At 33.9% G+C, this 13873-nt stretch overlaps 1 protein-coding gene across 1 annotated transcript in view; it reads left to right on the top strand.

Moving 5' to 3' along the window:
* The window catches only part of SPATA16 (spermatogenesis associated 16), a 192768-nt gene that overhangs the window by 43472 nt on the left and 135423 nt on the right, over nt 1-13873 (top strand). Inside the window, exon 2 of the mRNA XM_049709844.1 lies at nt 11167-11312. Coding sequence (XP_049565801.1) covers nt 11167-11312 — 146 coding nt within the window. The remainder of the gene's footprint in view (nt 1-11166; nt 11313-13873) is intronic.

Here is a 13873-nt window from a genome sequence, read left to right as displayed (position 1 = left end):
AAAGATGCTACCAGAAGACTATGAGAGCTTATCAATGAATTTGGTAAAGTAGCAGGATACAAAATTAATGCACAGAAATATCTTGCATTCCTATATACTAATGATGAAAAATCTGAAAGAGAAATTAAGGAAACACTCCCAAAAAGATATTTTATTCTTTTTGTTGCACTTTTTGCAACAAAAAGAATAAAATATCTAGGAATAAACCTACCTAAGGAGACAAAAGACCTGTATGCAGAAAACTGTAAGACACTGATGAAAGAAATTAAAGATGATACAAACAGATGGAGAGATATACCATGTCCTTGGATTGGAAGAATCAACACTGTGAAAATTACTATACTACCCAAAGCAATCTACAGATTCAATACAATCCCTATCAAACTACCACTGGCACTTTTCACAGAACTAGCACAAAAATTTTCACAGTTTGTATGGAAACACAAAAGACCCCAAATAGCCAAAGCAATCTTGGGAATGAAAAATGGAGCTGGAGGAATCAGGCTCCCGGACTTCAGACTATACTACAAAGCTACAGTAATCAAGACAGTGTGGTACTGGCAGAAAAACAGAAATATAGATCAGTGGAACACGATAGAAAGCACAGAGATAAACCCACACACATATGGTCACCTTATCTTTGATAAAGGAGGCAAGAATATACAATGGACAAAAGACAGCCTCTTCAATAAGTGGTGCTTGGAAAACTGGACAACTAAAAATAAAAGAATGAAATTAGAACACTCTGTAACACCATACACAAAGATAAACTCAAAATGGATTAAAGACCTAAATGTAAGGCCAGACACTATAAAACTCTTAGAGGAAAACATAGGCAGAACACTCTATGACATAAATCACAGCAAGATCCTTTTTGACTCAGCTCCTAGAGAAATGGAAATAAAAACAAAAATAAACAAATGGGACCTAATGAAACTTAAAAGCTTTGGCACAGTAAAGGAAACCATAAACAAGATGAAAAGACAACCCTCAAAATGGAAGAAAATATTTGCAAACCAAGCAACTGACAATGAATTAATGTCCATAATTTACAAGCAGCTCATACAGCTCAATATTGAAAAAACAAACAACCCAATCCAAAAATGGGCAGAAGACCTAAATAGACATTTCTTCAAAGAAATACACAGGTTGCCAACAAACACATGAAAGGATGCTCAATATCACTAATCATTAGAGAAAAGCAAATCAAAACTACATTGAGGTATCACCTCACACCAGTCAGAATGGCCATCATGAAAAACTCTACAAACACTAAATGCTGGAGAGGGTGTGGAGAAAAGGGAACCCTCTTGCACTGTTTGTGGGGATGTAAATGGATACAGCCACTATGGAGAACAGTATGTAGGTTCCTTAAAAAACTAAAAATAGAACTACCATTTGACCCAGCAATCTCACTACTGGGCCTATACCCTGAGAAAACCATAATTCAAAAAGAGTCATGTACCACAGTGTTCACTGCAGCCCTATTTACAACAACCAGGACATGGAAGCAACCTAAGTGTCCATCCAGAGATGAAGGGATAAAGAAGATATGGCACATATATACAATGAAATATTACTCAGGCACAAAAAGAAATGAAATTGAATTACTTGTAGTGAGGTGGATGGATCTAGAGTCAGTCATACAGAGTGAAGGAAGTCAGAAAGAGAAAATCAAATACTGTATGCTAACACATATATATGGAATGTAAAAAAAAAAAAAGTTTCTGAAGAACCTAGGGGCAGGACAGGAATAAAGACACAGACATAGAGAATGGACTTGAGGACACAGGGAGGGGGAAGTGTAAGCTGGGATGAAGTGACAGAGTGGCATGGACATATATACACTACAAAATGTGAAATAGGTAGTGGGAAGCGACATAGCACAGGGAGATCCGCTCGGTGCTTTGTGAACACCTATAGGGATGGGATAGGGAGGGTGGGGATATGGGGATATATGTATACGTATAGGTGATTCACTTTGTTATACAGCAGAAAGTAACACAACATTGTAAAGCAAATATACTCCAATAAAGATGTTAAAAGAAAAAGAAAAAATAAATAAATGAATTAAGTATTAAGTAAAGATACTAGTTTAAAAAAAATTACAGAGAAACAAAGCAAAAACCCTAAAACCCTTAGGAAAGAAGGGGGGGGAATAACAAAGCCAACATAAAAACCAAAATCAATGAATTAGGAAGCAGAATAGCAGAATTAATAAATTAATCTAAGAGTGTGTTGCTTTTTAAAAACAAAATAATCAAACCCCTACTATTCTAATTAATAAACAAACAGAGAAAACAAAACTATATAGCACCAAGAGTGAAAAGGGGAATGACACCACTGGTACAACAGGCATTTAAAATGTTCTAAGAATATAATGTTCTTCACTGTAATGACGGATTTTAGAGTCTGAATGAAATTGGTAATTTTCTAGGAAAATATAAATTAACAAAATTGATACACAACACTGAAAACCTACACAGTACAATAATAAAATAAGAAAAAAAAAGAGGTGAAATGAGCTGGGCTGAAATTTTTTTAACTATTTATTTCCAAGTGTTCCAGAGTGTTGAAAAGACGGGGATCTTTCCAATTTGTTTTATATAGCTAGCATAAGCCTGACACCAAAACGTGATGAACATAACTCAAAATAAATTATATATTTGGGAAAAAATGTAATTACATATTTACTAAGTGAAAATAAATCAATATGAATTAGAACAGCCCAATTTTAAAATGAATAAAATTCATGAACAGCATACACATACACATGGCCAATAAACATGTGCGGCTGATTTAGTAATCAAATTAAGGTGAGGTGCCTTTGTTACTCATCTGATTAGCAAAGAATAAATAGATTAAAACATTGCTAATACCTAGTGTGCGTGAGGATATAGAAAAACAAGAACTTAAATACCTTGTTGGTAAAAGTGTAAAACTTTTCTGGAGACCACTTTCATGATGTATACTTTCTAAAATATGATTTTTGGGTTCTAATATATATGCCTGACTCAGTAATTCCGATATGTAAGAGTATATTATAACATATGGAATATGAAAATTTAGAAATGGATCAAATGTGTGGGCAAAGATGTATATACAAGGCTGTTCAATGTACCTTATTTATGACATTAAGAACTTTCAGTGTCTCTGGAGAAATTTCTCACTAGGAAAAACATTAAATGGGGATCTGGTAAAATTATGCAACCATTTAAAAAATGGTATAAATCTATATTTATTAATGTCCAAGATACAGTCAAAGAAAGAAACATAATGGTATGGATCATGAATAATATCATTTTCATAAATGGAAGGAGAAAGACAGAGATAGATGACAGAGAGATGATAGACAGAGAACTAGCTAAGATAGATATATCCACACCAACATGTAACATCTAACAGTGGTCATTTTTTAATAATTGTGAATTTTTTCTCTTTATATTTTCTTAATTATCTAAATTTCTAACAGTTTAGTACAGTTCTTTTCATTATCTGTGTTAAAGAACCAATTCTCTTTGAAGTTGGTTTTGTCCCAATCTGTTGTGGAATGATACTTTATTAAACAGAGTAAAAATAAATTACTAGAAAAAAATGAAGTAAAAATATGACATAAAAATACAAAAGCTAGGGCTTCCCTGGTGGCGCAGTGGTTGAGAGTCCGCCTGCCGATGCAGGGGACATGGGTTTGTGCCCCGGTCCGGGAAGATCCCACATGCCGCGGAGTGGCTGGGCCCACGAGCCATGGCTGCTGAGCCTGGACGTCTGGAGCCTGTGCTCTGCAACGGGAGAGGCCACAACAGTGAGAGGCCCATGTACCAAAAACAGAAAAAAAGCTAATTTTTATTATAATTCAAGAAATATAATATTTCTCTATCAAACTACTATGAAAGTTTCTAAATGCTTACTCTGTTTCTGTGCTTATCTCATCATGGATCAGTAGCTCATGAACTGACACTGTAGCACTGGTGTAGTGATTAAACACACAGACTCTAGGGCCAGACATCTAGGTATGAATCCAAATTACTGTGTAGCCTGAGATGATTACATAACTCTCTAAACTTCAGTTTCCTCATCTGTAAAATGAGTAATGAGTGCTCTGCACTGAATGCTTGTCCCCCCCAAATTCATATGTTGAAACTTAGTCATATATGTGATGGTATTTGGAGGTGGGGCCTTTGGGAGGTGATTAGGTCTTGAAGGTGGAGCCCTCCTGAAGAGAATTTGTTCCCTTATAAAAGAGACCCAACTGAGCTCTCTGGTCCTCTTTCTGCCATGGGAGGTTACCATGAGAAGTTGACAATCTGCAACCTGAAAGAGCGCCCTCACCAGAAGTGGACCACACTGCACCCTGATCTTGGACTTCCATGTCTCCAGAACTGTGAGAAGTAAATGTTTATTTTTTAAGCCACCCAGTCTATGGTACTTTGTTATAGCAACCTGAACTGACTAGGACAATGGGCATGAAAACAGTGATTATCAAATGAGGTAATAGATGGAGCGCTCTTAGAACACTGCTTGTAACATAATAAGCACTATTTAAATGTTTGCAATTGTCATCATTATAAAAAGAAATAGAGTTAATAGTAGAGTTAATATTGGGAAATAAAGACAATAATTTAGTAGACAATCTTGAGACACTCTCCCAGAATGCAGTGGTGAAATAAATCAGAGAGCCTAACAGACATGAAGAACAGAGATGGAAATGCAACTTAATTACTTTCTTAAGAAAGAAAACATGGCAGTTGGGATGGGAACAATAATCAAAGATGTAAGTGAAGAAAACTTTTCTAAGTTAAAACAAAAAACAAGAAACCTGGGTATGGAAACACAAAGACCTTACCTCTTTCCGGGCAAAACAGATGAAAATAGAACACATCTGGATTCATGGTAGCAACAATTTTGAATTACAAGAAGATAGAAAAATATATCACATGCATGGGGAAAACAAAGAAATTTCAACACAGGAAGTTCTTTTAAATTATGTCTAGTTTAATCCAAAAAAGTATTATTTTTTCCTCCTCTGCATGCTAAATATGAGAACATAAATGGAGAACTATGTGTTTACAGAGAAATGGTTACGTCTCAAGAAACATACACTCAGCCACATTCCTTTACATGTATAAAGTCAGCAAAAATACATTCTCAGTTATGCGTGAGCTCAGAGAAGTTACCATCCACATAACCCCTCTTTGAAAAATTACTTGGAAGTGGGGCTTGCAAACTGAAAGATGTTTAAGAAAAAATAAATAATGAAGTCATAATACAAAAGGACCTGCCACCTTCTCCCTGTGAATATCACTAAGTACAACCCTCACCTCATGGCAAATGTCCTTAAATAAGAGACCACAATAATGAGAATGTGGAGAAACTGATGCATTCTTTCACAATGGCTGCCAAATAAAACTTCAGAGCAAACTTCATTATGAATTATTACCCTTCGTTATAAAAATCAGTCTATAATTTGACAAGAAAAAACCCAAGAAAATTATTTCCCTCAGATATGATTCATCTTCTCATCCCAAATCTCAGTTAAACATGATAATAATTGTGCTAAAACAAAAGGAGGGGGATAAAAATGAAAGACACTTAAACCTTAACATGACTATTTTTTAATTAAACTTTACTTTGAGATAACTGTAGATTCTTATGCGGTTGTAGAAAATAATGCAGAGAGATCCCATTTACTCTTTATGCAGTTTTCTCCCACTGGTAAGCTCTTGCAAGACTAGTACCATCACCAAAATATTAAGATTCAGGCATTCCACCAATCTTAAAATTTCTCCAACTTGACTTGTACTCGTGTGTGTGTGTGTGTGTCTTTACTTCTGTGTATCTACCCACCAAAGTTAAAATACCTTACAGTTTACAGTTCTAACACTACAAGGATTCCTTCCTGTTGTCCTTTTATAACCACAACACCCATTCCATCCCTAACCCCACACAATCACTAATCTGTTCTCTATTCCTATAATTTTGTCATGTAATCATACAGTGTATAACCTTTAGGGATGGGGTTTTTTTCACTCAACATAATTCCCTAGAGATTCACTTAAGTTGTTGCATTATCACTCACTCATTCCTTCTTATAGATGAACAATACTTTACAGTATAGCTGTACCATCATTTTTTTAATCATTCACCATTGAAGGACATCTAGATTGCTTCCAATTTGGGGCTATTATGAATTAACTTGCTATAAACATTCACATATGGATTTCTGTGTGAACATAAGTCTTCACTTCTCTGGGATAAGTGCCTAATGTTGAGTTGTACAGTAGTTGCATGTTTAGTTTTTTAAGCACCCGCCATATTGTTTTCTCCACTGGCTGTACCATTTTACATTCCTGTCAGCAATGTGTGAGTGATCCAACTCCTCACCATTCTCAGATTTTGGTGTTGTCACTATTTTGTATTTTAACCATTCTAATAGGTATGTGGTGATACCTCACCGTAGTTTTAATTTACATTTCTCTGATGACTAATGATGTCAAACAATAAACATGTTGAACATCTTTTTATGAGCTCATTTGCCATCTGCATGTCCTCTTCAGTGAAAAATCTGTTCATGTCTTTGCCCACTTTCAAATTGGAGTCTTTATTTTTTCTTAACTGTTGAGTTTTGATTCCATTATGGTAGCGAATATACTCTGAATGATTTCAGTATTTTTCAATTTGTTGACGTTTACTTTATTGCCCGTGATATGCTCTATATTGGTGACTTTGCCATGGGTGCTTGAGAAAAATATGTATTCTGCTGTTGTTAGGTGGAGTGTTTTACATATATGTCGATTACCATTGGTTGACTGTGTTGCTCAGATCTTTATGATCTTTGCTGATTTTCTTTCTAGTATTTCTATCATTTGCTGAGAGTGGGATATTGAAATATCCAACTATAATTATAACATGAGTATATTTTAATACGTTTTAGAATTTAATTGAAAACATAAAAAGAAGCACAGCATATGAAAAAGAAATGCAAAGATTATATACGATACATAATTTATTATAAAAACATGAAAAGGATGTTAGGAATATGTAAAAAATTAATGGCAATTATACATGGTGATAGGGTTATGGGTAACTTACTCTCCATCTTTAGATTTCTTTGTAATTTCCAAAGCAATATAAAAACCTTAAAAATTTCTGATTGGATGAATGATATATACTCTTATTTGTAGCTAATTGATAACTCAAATAATGCCACATTTTTCAAGATTTATTGTTTTCTCCTAGACCTTCAGGGATCACTCAAAATTATGTCCCAGGAATATGGTGGGCAAACACTCACCATACAGTATTCTAATAAGGGAGAATCTATTAGCAATATCAATCTTATTAATGATGATACTAATTAAAGAAAAATGTGTGGCTGTATTTTTAAGAATGGGACCATAATATAATATTTAATCTTGGTTATTTCTGCTATTATTGGGCTTTATATTATTTTTATCTGTGTTTTTAAACAAAACTTGAAATTCCTTTTTGCCACAATTTCTGAAAATAGGTTTGATATTTATTTCTTAAAAGAACTTTGAGATACCTTAGAAAAAGGTTTTATAACTCTGAAGTATTGCCATCCTGTTTTCAGAAAACTATCAAATATATTTTGTAAGATACGTATTTTTTATTAAAATTTGAGCTGTGATTCTAATTTACTACTGAAATTTCATTTTAATTTACCTTCTCATGAAAACAACAACAATACACATAAGAGTCTTCACTGCATTTTCCCTTAAATATTATGCTTTTAACTTGTCCATGCTTCATTCAAAAATATTTTAGGCTTCTTTTCAAAACAAAAACTAACACATAATTTTTGTTTCCTAATTCAGTCTTCTCACTGATATACTATATCAGGTAGTTTAAAAGTTTTTATTGCCTTATCTCCATGAGTTATTTCACCAAAAAGGTAAAGTGTATAGCTTTAGACAAATATAATTTGAACTAAGTCACCCTTCCTACATTCAAACAAATACATCTCACATTAAAGTTCTTCATCTTCTAGAGAATTAACTTCTCAGTCTCTACAAATGTCTGCAAGAAAATTTGAAAATTCAGCAAAATATCTGTAATGTTCTTTATAATCCTGACACCAGTACTTTGTCTATATTTACTATAATTCTACCTTTAACTTCAACATATTTACAACAATTTGCAAAGCTTATTTCAAAGATGCCCCACTTTGGCAAATAAATAAAGTAACCTTTGATAAAATCAGAAAGTACTCTATCTTAGAGTACTTGACTGATAAACCAAGATCACCACAAATATACATAAGCCTACCCAGCAGGCTGCCTGTTCTCCCATTTTAATGTGAACTGAAAAATTATCCCTGTCTCTCCTTGCTGTCTTATAGTTTGGCTTCATAAAGTATACTCTTTAGTGTGTTAAGATTGATCATTTTATTCCTTTTCTGGCCTTGAATCTCACAGAAGTAGAGAATATTGAAGACATTAGATCAGGCATTTATTCTTCACTTTATCTCAATGTTCATAGGCGAAGTCTTTAATATTATTAAATCTGAAGGTCAGCTTCCTCTTACCATGTAGGATCTGAGTGTCCTTGTAGATGCTACTCCCTGAATGGCCCACATATTCATCCCACAAAAAGTGTGCCTGAGAAAGGAAACATGCCTGCTCCACCACAACAGAGAGGGACACAGTGGAGGAAGGGGCAAAGGACACATACACTGTGGGGCTTGTTTATTTCTCTTTTGTTTCTTTAAGATGTTATGTGAAAAATCCATGAGATGTGAGCATTTAAGACTTGAAAAACAATGCTGATTTAATTTAGAGGATAAAATTAATCAAGAGGTTCTAGAATTTTAATATGATGATATGCTGGCAAATAAAACTACATAATTTCTACTTATTTTGTTTTCTACTGATTTGGGCTTTATAAAGAGCTATGTCATCCAAAAACCTTTTTATTTTCCCCCGGAAAAACTGTTGCTTTAGGTATCTCTGGGTCCTACAGGATCAGGTTGGCCCTACAGGATCAGAGGAGAGGTGCGGTCTCAAGCTGTCATGTTCAAACTGTAACACTTTCTCTTAAATGATATTTTATTCCAACTATATTGACATTCGTGAGGTCAGACTCTCAGGAATAGTTACTAAATCAGTGTTAAATGCTTTGTCTCTTTTATTATCAATTTTATTAGGTAATCTTTATAAAGCAACCAGACAACATTGACTGAGGTCATTTACTTTGTATCTTCCACAAGAGTCTTTGCTTTTTTTCCCTCCAAATAATTGAGAACTGTACTCTGAGGACCCTTATAAGAACATAAATAGAATTTGACTCTTTTCTAAAGGATAATTTGAGGGGAAAAACTTTTACATTTGATTGTGTGCATATAGTTGTTCAGGAAAAGGAATAATAGATTACATATCTAAAGAGCTCTTATAATTAGTAAGAAAAAGATTATGGAAATAGGCAAGGAATAGAAAACAGGAATTTACATGGAATTAAAAATAGCCAAAATTTATTTAAAAGACCTATCTAATGCAAATTAAAATGTAAGGGCAGTAATTTTTGTCTGACAATTACTAGTAATTACTCAATAACTATATATTGACTGAATGTATGTATTATAGTAACAAATTTCTCCCATGAAATTGGAAAAGACTTCTAAAAATGATATGAATTCTCAGACTTGACAGGATATCCAGGCAAAAGATAGTAGCACCAAGTAACTACCAATTCAAACTAGGGGTGTTTAACATCTAGATTCACCTTCAGCTCATAGTTGTTAGATAAAATTAAGAAGAGAAATACATTTTCGAACAGAATATAGTCATTCTCAACCCATTTGCACTTTAAAAAATAACTGACAACAATGTTAATGTAAATGAGGTTGCAAGGCAACCTCAACTTACTCTATAAAAGAAAGATTAGGGGACTTCCCTGGTGGCATAGTGGTTAAGAATCCACCTGCCAGTACAGGGGACACAGGTTCGAGCCCTGGTCAGGTAAGATCCCACATGCCGCGGAGCTACCAAGCCCATGCGCAACAGCTACTGAGCCTGCGCTCTAGAGCCCGCGAGCCACAACAGCTGACTGAGCTCGCGTACTGCAACTACCGAAGCCCGCGCGCCTAGAGCCCGTGCTCTGCAACAAGAGAAGCCACCAAAATGAGAAGCCCAAGCGCCACAACCAGAGAAAGCCCGTGCGCAGCAACAAAGACCCAACGCAGCCAAAAAAATTTAAAAACAGAAAAATTAGTTTAAATAATATCATTTAAATGCAAAGGATTTAGAATACAAGAAATTTTACACTAAGGTATATATAAATAGGTATTAACTCCAAATATTACTATCCCTGGTAAGAAAAGCATAGAGGATATAGAAAAGAGCAAAGAAGCAGATAATCGGAATAAGGTCACTAAACAGAGGTGGAGTTTCTCCTCCCCCATCAGCCTTGATTCTAAGACACAGTAGAAAACTCTGAGGGGAAAAAAAAAAGTGCCGATCTATCCTTGTCATATTATTGACACTTCTTAATGTTTGGGCTTCTCCTCCCAAAATTAATTATTTTCTTCTTCTACAGTTTATCTGTGGTGCCCAGAAACCACTGACTTCCTGGAATTTTTATTAAGAATTCCACATTCCTCCCATGTTTTTCAGATACTGTGGCCTCCGCCAATAAATTCTAATAAATTTTCACTTCTTTTCTTTCAATAACATCCTAGCGAATATGATTCAGACTCAAATTAATCACCGATCATGTTAATGGCTCCTAGGAGTTTACTTCCGATACCACTTATTATATTAAATCAACTTGATAGTGTGCTAGATCATTGCTCAGCTGGGTTTTCATAAAAGCATTGGTATTTAATATGATTTATATCTGGTTTTCTGCTAATATCTCTGCTTATTGTGTGCTTTTATTTTTAAAACAGACATTCTTAGCTAATGGCACCCGTTTAAAATATATCATACTTTAAAAATATTTTACAGGAAGCATTTTACAGTAAAATACGTTACTTATATTACAGTCACTTAATAGTGAACAGGAACAATTTATTTAATTTACAATCAAAATGTTAATATTTGACTTGTAGTTTGGAAAAAGTACATGTACATATATATGTTTTGCTTGTTTAAAAGATCAATTATATGTCAAGATTATTAGAAAATTTAAAGCACTGTATTTTTTTTAAAGCTTTGCAGCAAAGGGGCAGCTCTGGGAAAACCATTTGAAGCATCTGCTGAAGATGTAGCAAGTGTGGCAAGTTTCATTGAGACAAAGCTTGTTACATGCTATCTACGGATGAGGAAACCTGACCTTGCCCTGAATCATGCGCACAGGTAAAATGAAGTATTAATAACCTCAAGTAAGTACTATCCATGCAAGCAGAGGGTATTATGTGAGCCTGTATGATTAACTTAGATTCCATTTAAATTTAAAGACAAAACAAAAAACATTTCTTTACGCCTCGATTTATGTTAAACTAGGCAATCATAGAGATCACAAAGGGCATCTCAAAACCTAATGGAAGAAAGAGAGCCATAAATAATTATCCATAAAGCCAGACAAAATAAAAAGGCAGATAAAAAGGCAGATAACTGTAGTAGCAAATTACAGCAGGAAGAAAGGAGGGTACGAATAAGGTTAAGTAAGGAACGAGAAAGATCAGAAGGATTTCCAAAACTGCCCAAAATACAGAGAATGGTAGAAGGAAATTCCAACTGTGAAACATGAGCAAAGACTCGAAAGCTTATCGCTTATTTGGAGATACCATAGCTGAGTCGAAGGATGCTATGCAGGGGTGAATGTGACGGCTGTCCAAAGGTGTAAAACACTTTTTAATCTATGTCCTTAAAGATTTCTTTTATATGTTTCTATCCCTCTTCAGAACTCTGTTTTAGCTTGTGGCTTCCTAGAATCCTCAGCCCTATCTTTTTTTTCTATAAAAATGTCCTGTTTCCTAAAGGTCTTGCTCTTATCATGGGTAATATTCAGTTTAATCTATGGCAAAGATAAAGTGATTATGTTATGTCTTTCAAATAACTCTTTTCTTAGAATTATGAAGCCTCTACCCCTCTCTGCCTGGCTTAGAGTGATTGACCTAAATATTTAGTCTTGTTCATTTTCTGATCTCACACATCCTGGACTTCTTTTGGATACAAATAATAAAACTAATATCAACATGAAAACATAATGTCTGCCCTGTTAATAACCATGAGGAAACACAATTATCAATTATATTAATACTCATTATGTCAGCAGGAGATCTGCCAACATGCAAAAATCATTTACAACTCTACATCCACAATGATGTAAGAGTTCCGCCAAAGATTCTTCATGGCTCTAAGGAGACCTCAAGCTTGTAGGCTTAAGCTTGACATCAAGGACAACAAAACCACTTTTAAATTCATAAGATAACCTGCTTGAAAGAAATTTTCTTGCTTTAAGTAAACTGCAGAACCTAAACACAGATTCTCTTTGACACCAAAGAAAATTAGACTCTAGTTTCTGGAAACACCTTATGCAACCATCATTTTCAAACCCAATATCAGGACATATGGTTATGTCAAAGAATTTCATTCCATTTCCCTTTGAAAGGAAAAAGCCACTTGGGTGACTTGTGAGCTCAATGGAAAAAATTATCTAAAATTGGGAATAGCCCAGAAAATCTATAGGCATACATAAACAACACTGAATTGAGATGCACTTGAAAGTAATTATTTATCACCTTCTCCACGGTTTTCACTACACATAAGAAGTGCCACCAAAATGGCCTGCATATTAAGGAAACGATCTCCTGGATATTAGAATGGTTTGATGGATTTTCAAATCATTTTTAATAATAAAAGGATTCAAAATGGTATGGTCATGTCAATATTTAATTCAGTGTTATAAAAATAAGTAACGAACATTAATCAAAATTGTACTATAAGAAACAAGGATGCAAGGATTAGTTTCAATAGATTCACTATTTAGGCTTAGAAACTTTTATTTTAAAACTAAGCATGCTCTTTCGAGACCTTGAAAATTACTGAAGGGAGGATATATAATGATGACTAGTAAACTAATCTTCCCCATTATGCTAGGAGTAACTTTTGTATCCTTTTTATTCTATTGTAAAATAACTTTTGCTTCTTTTTCTAAGTTGAACATTAAGAAATGGAAATCAATAGAGGTTAAACAGTCAATTCATACAATTAATAATGCACCAACTGAAATAAATCATTTTGCTACCCAGCAAAATGTCATATTGCAGAACTGCAGAAAACAATGCATATGATTCTAATATTTAAATGTTTTTAAAGATCTCAGATTTTAAAGTAGAGCCTGAACCATAAATATATTTCTCAAAATAAATAAATTAATCAGGATACTCAGTCTATAAATAGCCTACAACCATTATACATTATACATTCATTTACACACTGAATGCAGAATCTTGCTTTTGTATTATTACCACATTGTGATGGTTGATACTAATCATGGATCAAAATTAAAATATTCCCTTTTTGCATTTATTTGCATTTGCTGAAGCATCCTTTCTTTAATTTTATGTAAATGTGAGGTCTACTGCATATCTTTAGGAGATTTGTTAACACAAAAATTAGTTTGAAAACCATCACATAGTTTTGCTTCTGATAAAAAGTAACTGCATGTTGTTCTGTCATGTAGAAGACTACAAGAACCATAACTTTATGGTTTTAGGTTCAACAAAGATACATTTTCAAATTATTTAGGCAAGTGTTGACATTTAAAATATGATAATAAGTAATACAAAGGCTTTAGAAACAACTGTTAACAAGTTTTTCTTTTTTTAAATAACATATCCGAAGTGGCAAATATGGATATCATTTTTTTTTTTTTTACTTCAACCAAAAGTGATGCCTAGACTCATCAGTCA

Source organism: Orcinus orca, chromosome 5 (genome assembly GCF_937001465.1).
Source record: "Orcinus orca chromosome 5, mOrcOrc1.1, whole genome shotgun sequence".
NCBI classification, from domain to species: Eukaryota; Metazoa; Chordata; class Mammalia; order Artiodactyla; family Delphinidae; genus Orcinus; species Orcinus orca.
This window is presented reverse-complemented; position numbering and strand designations above follow the sequence as displayed.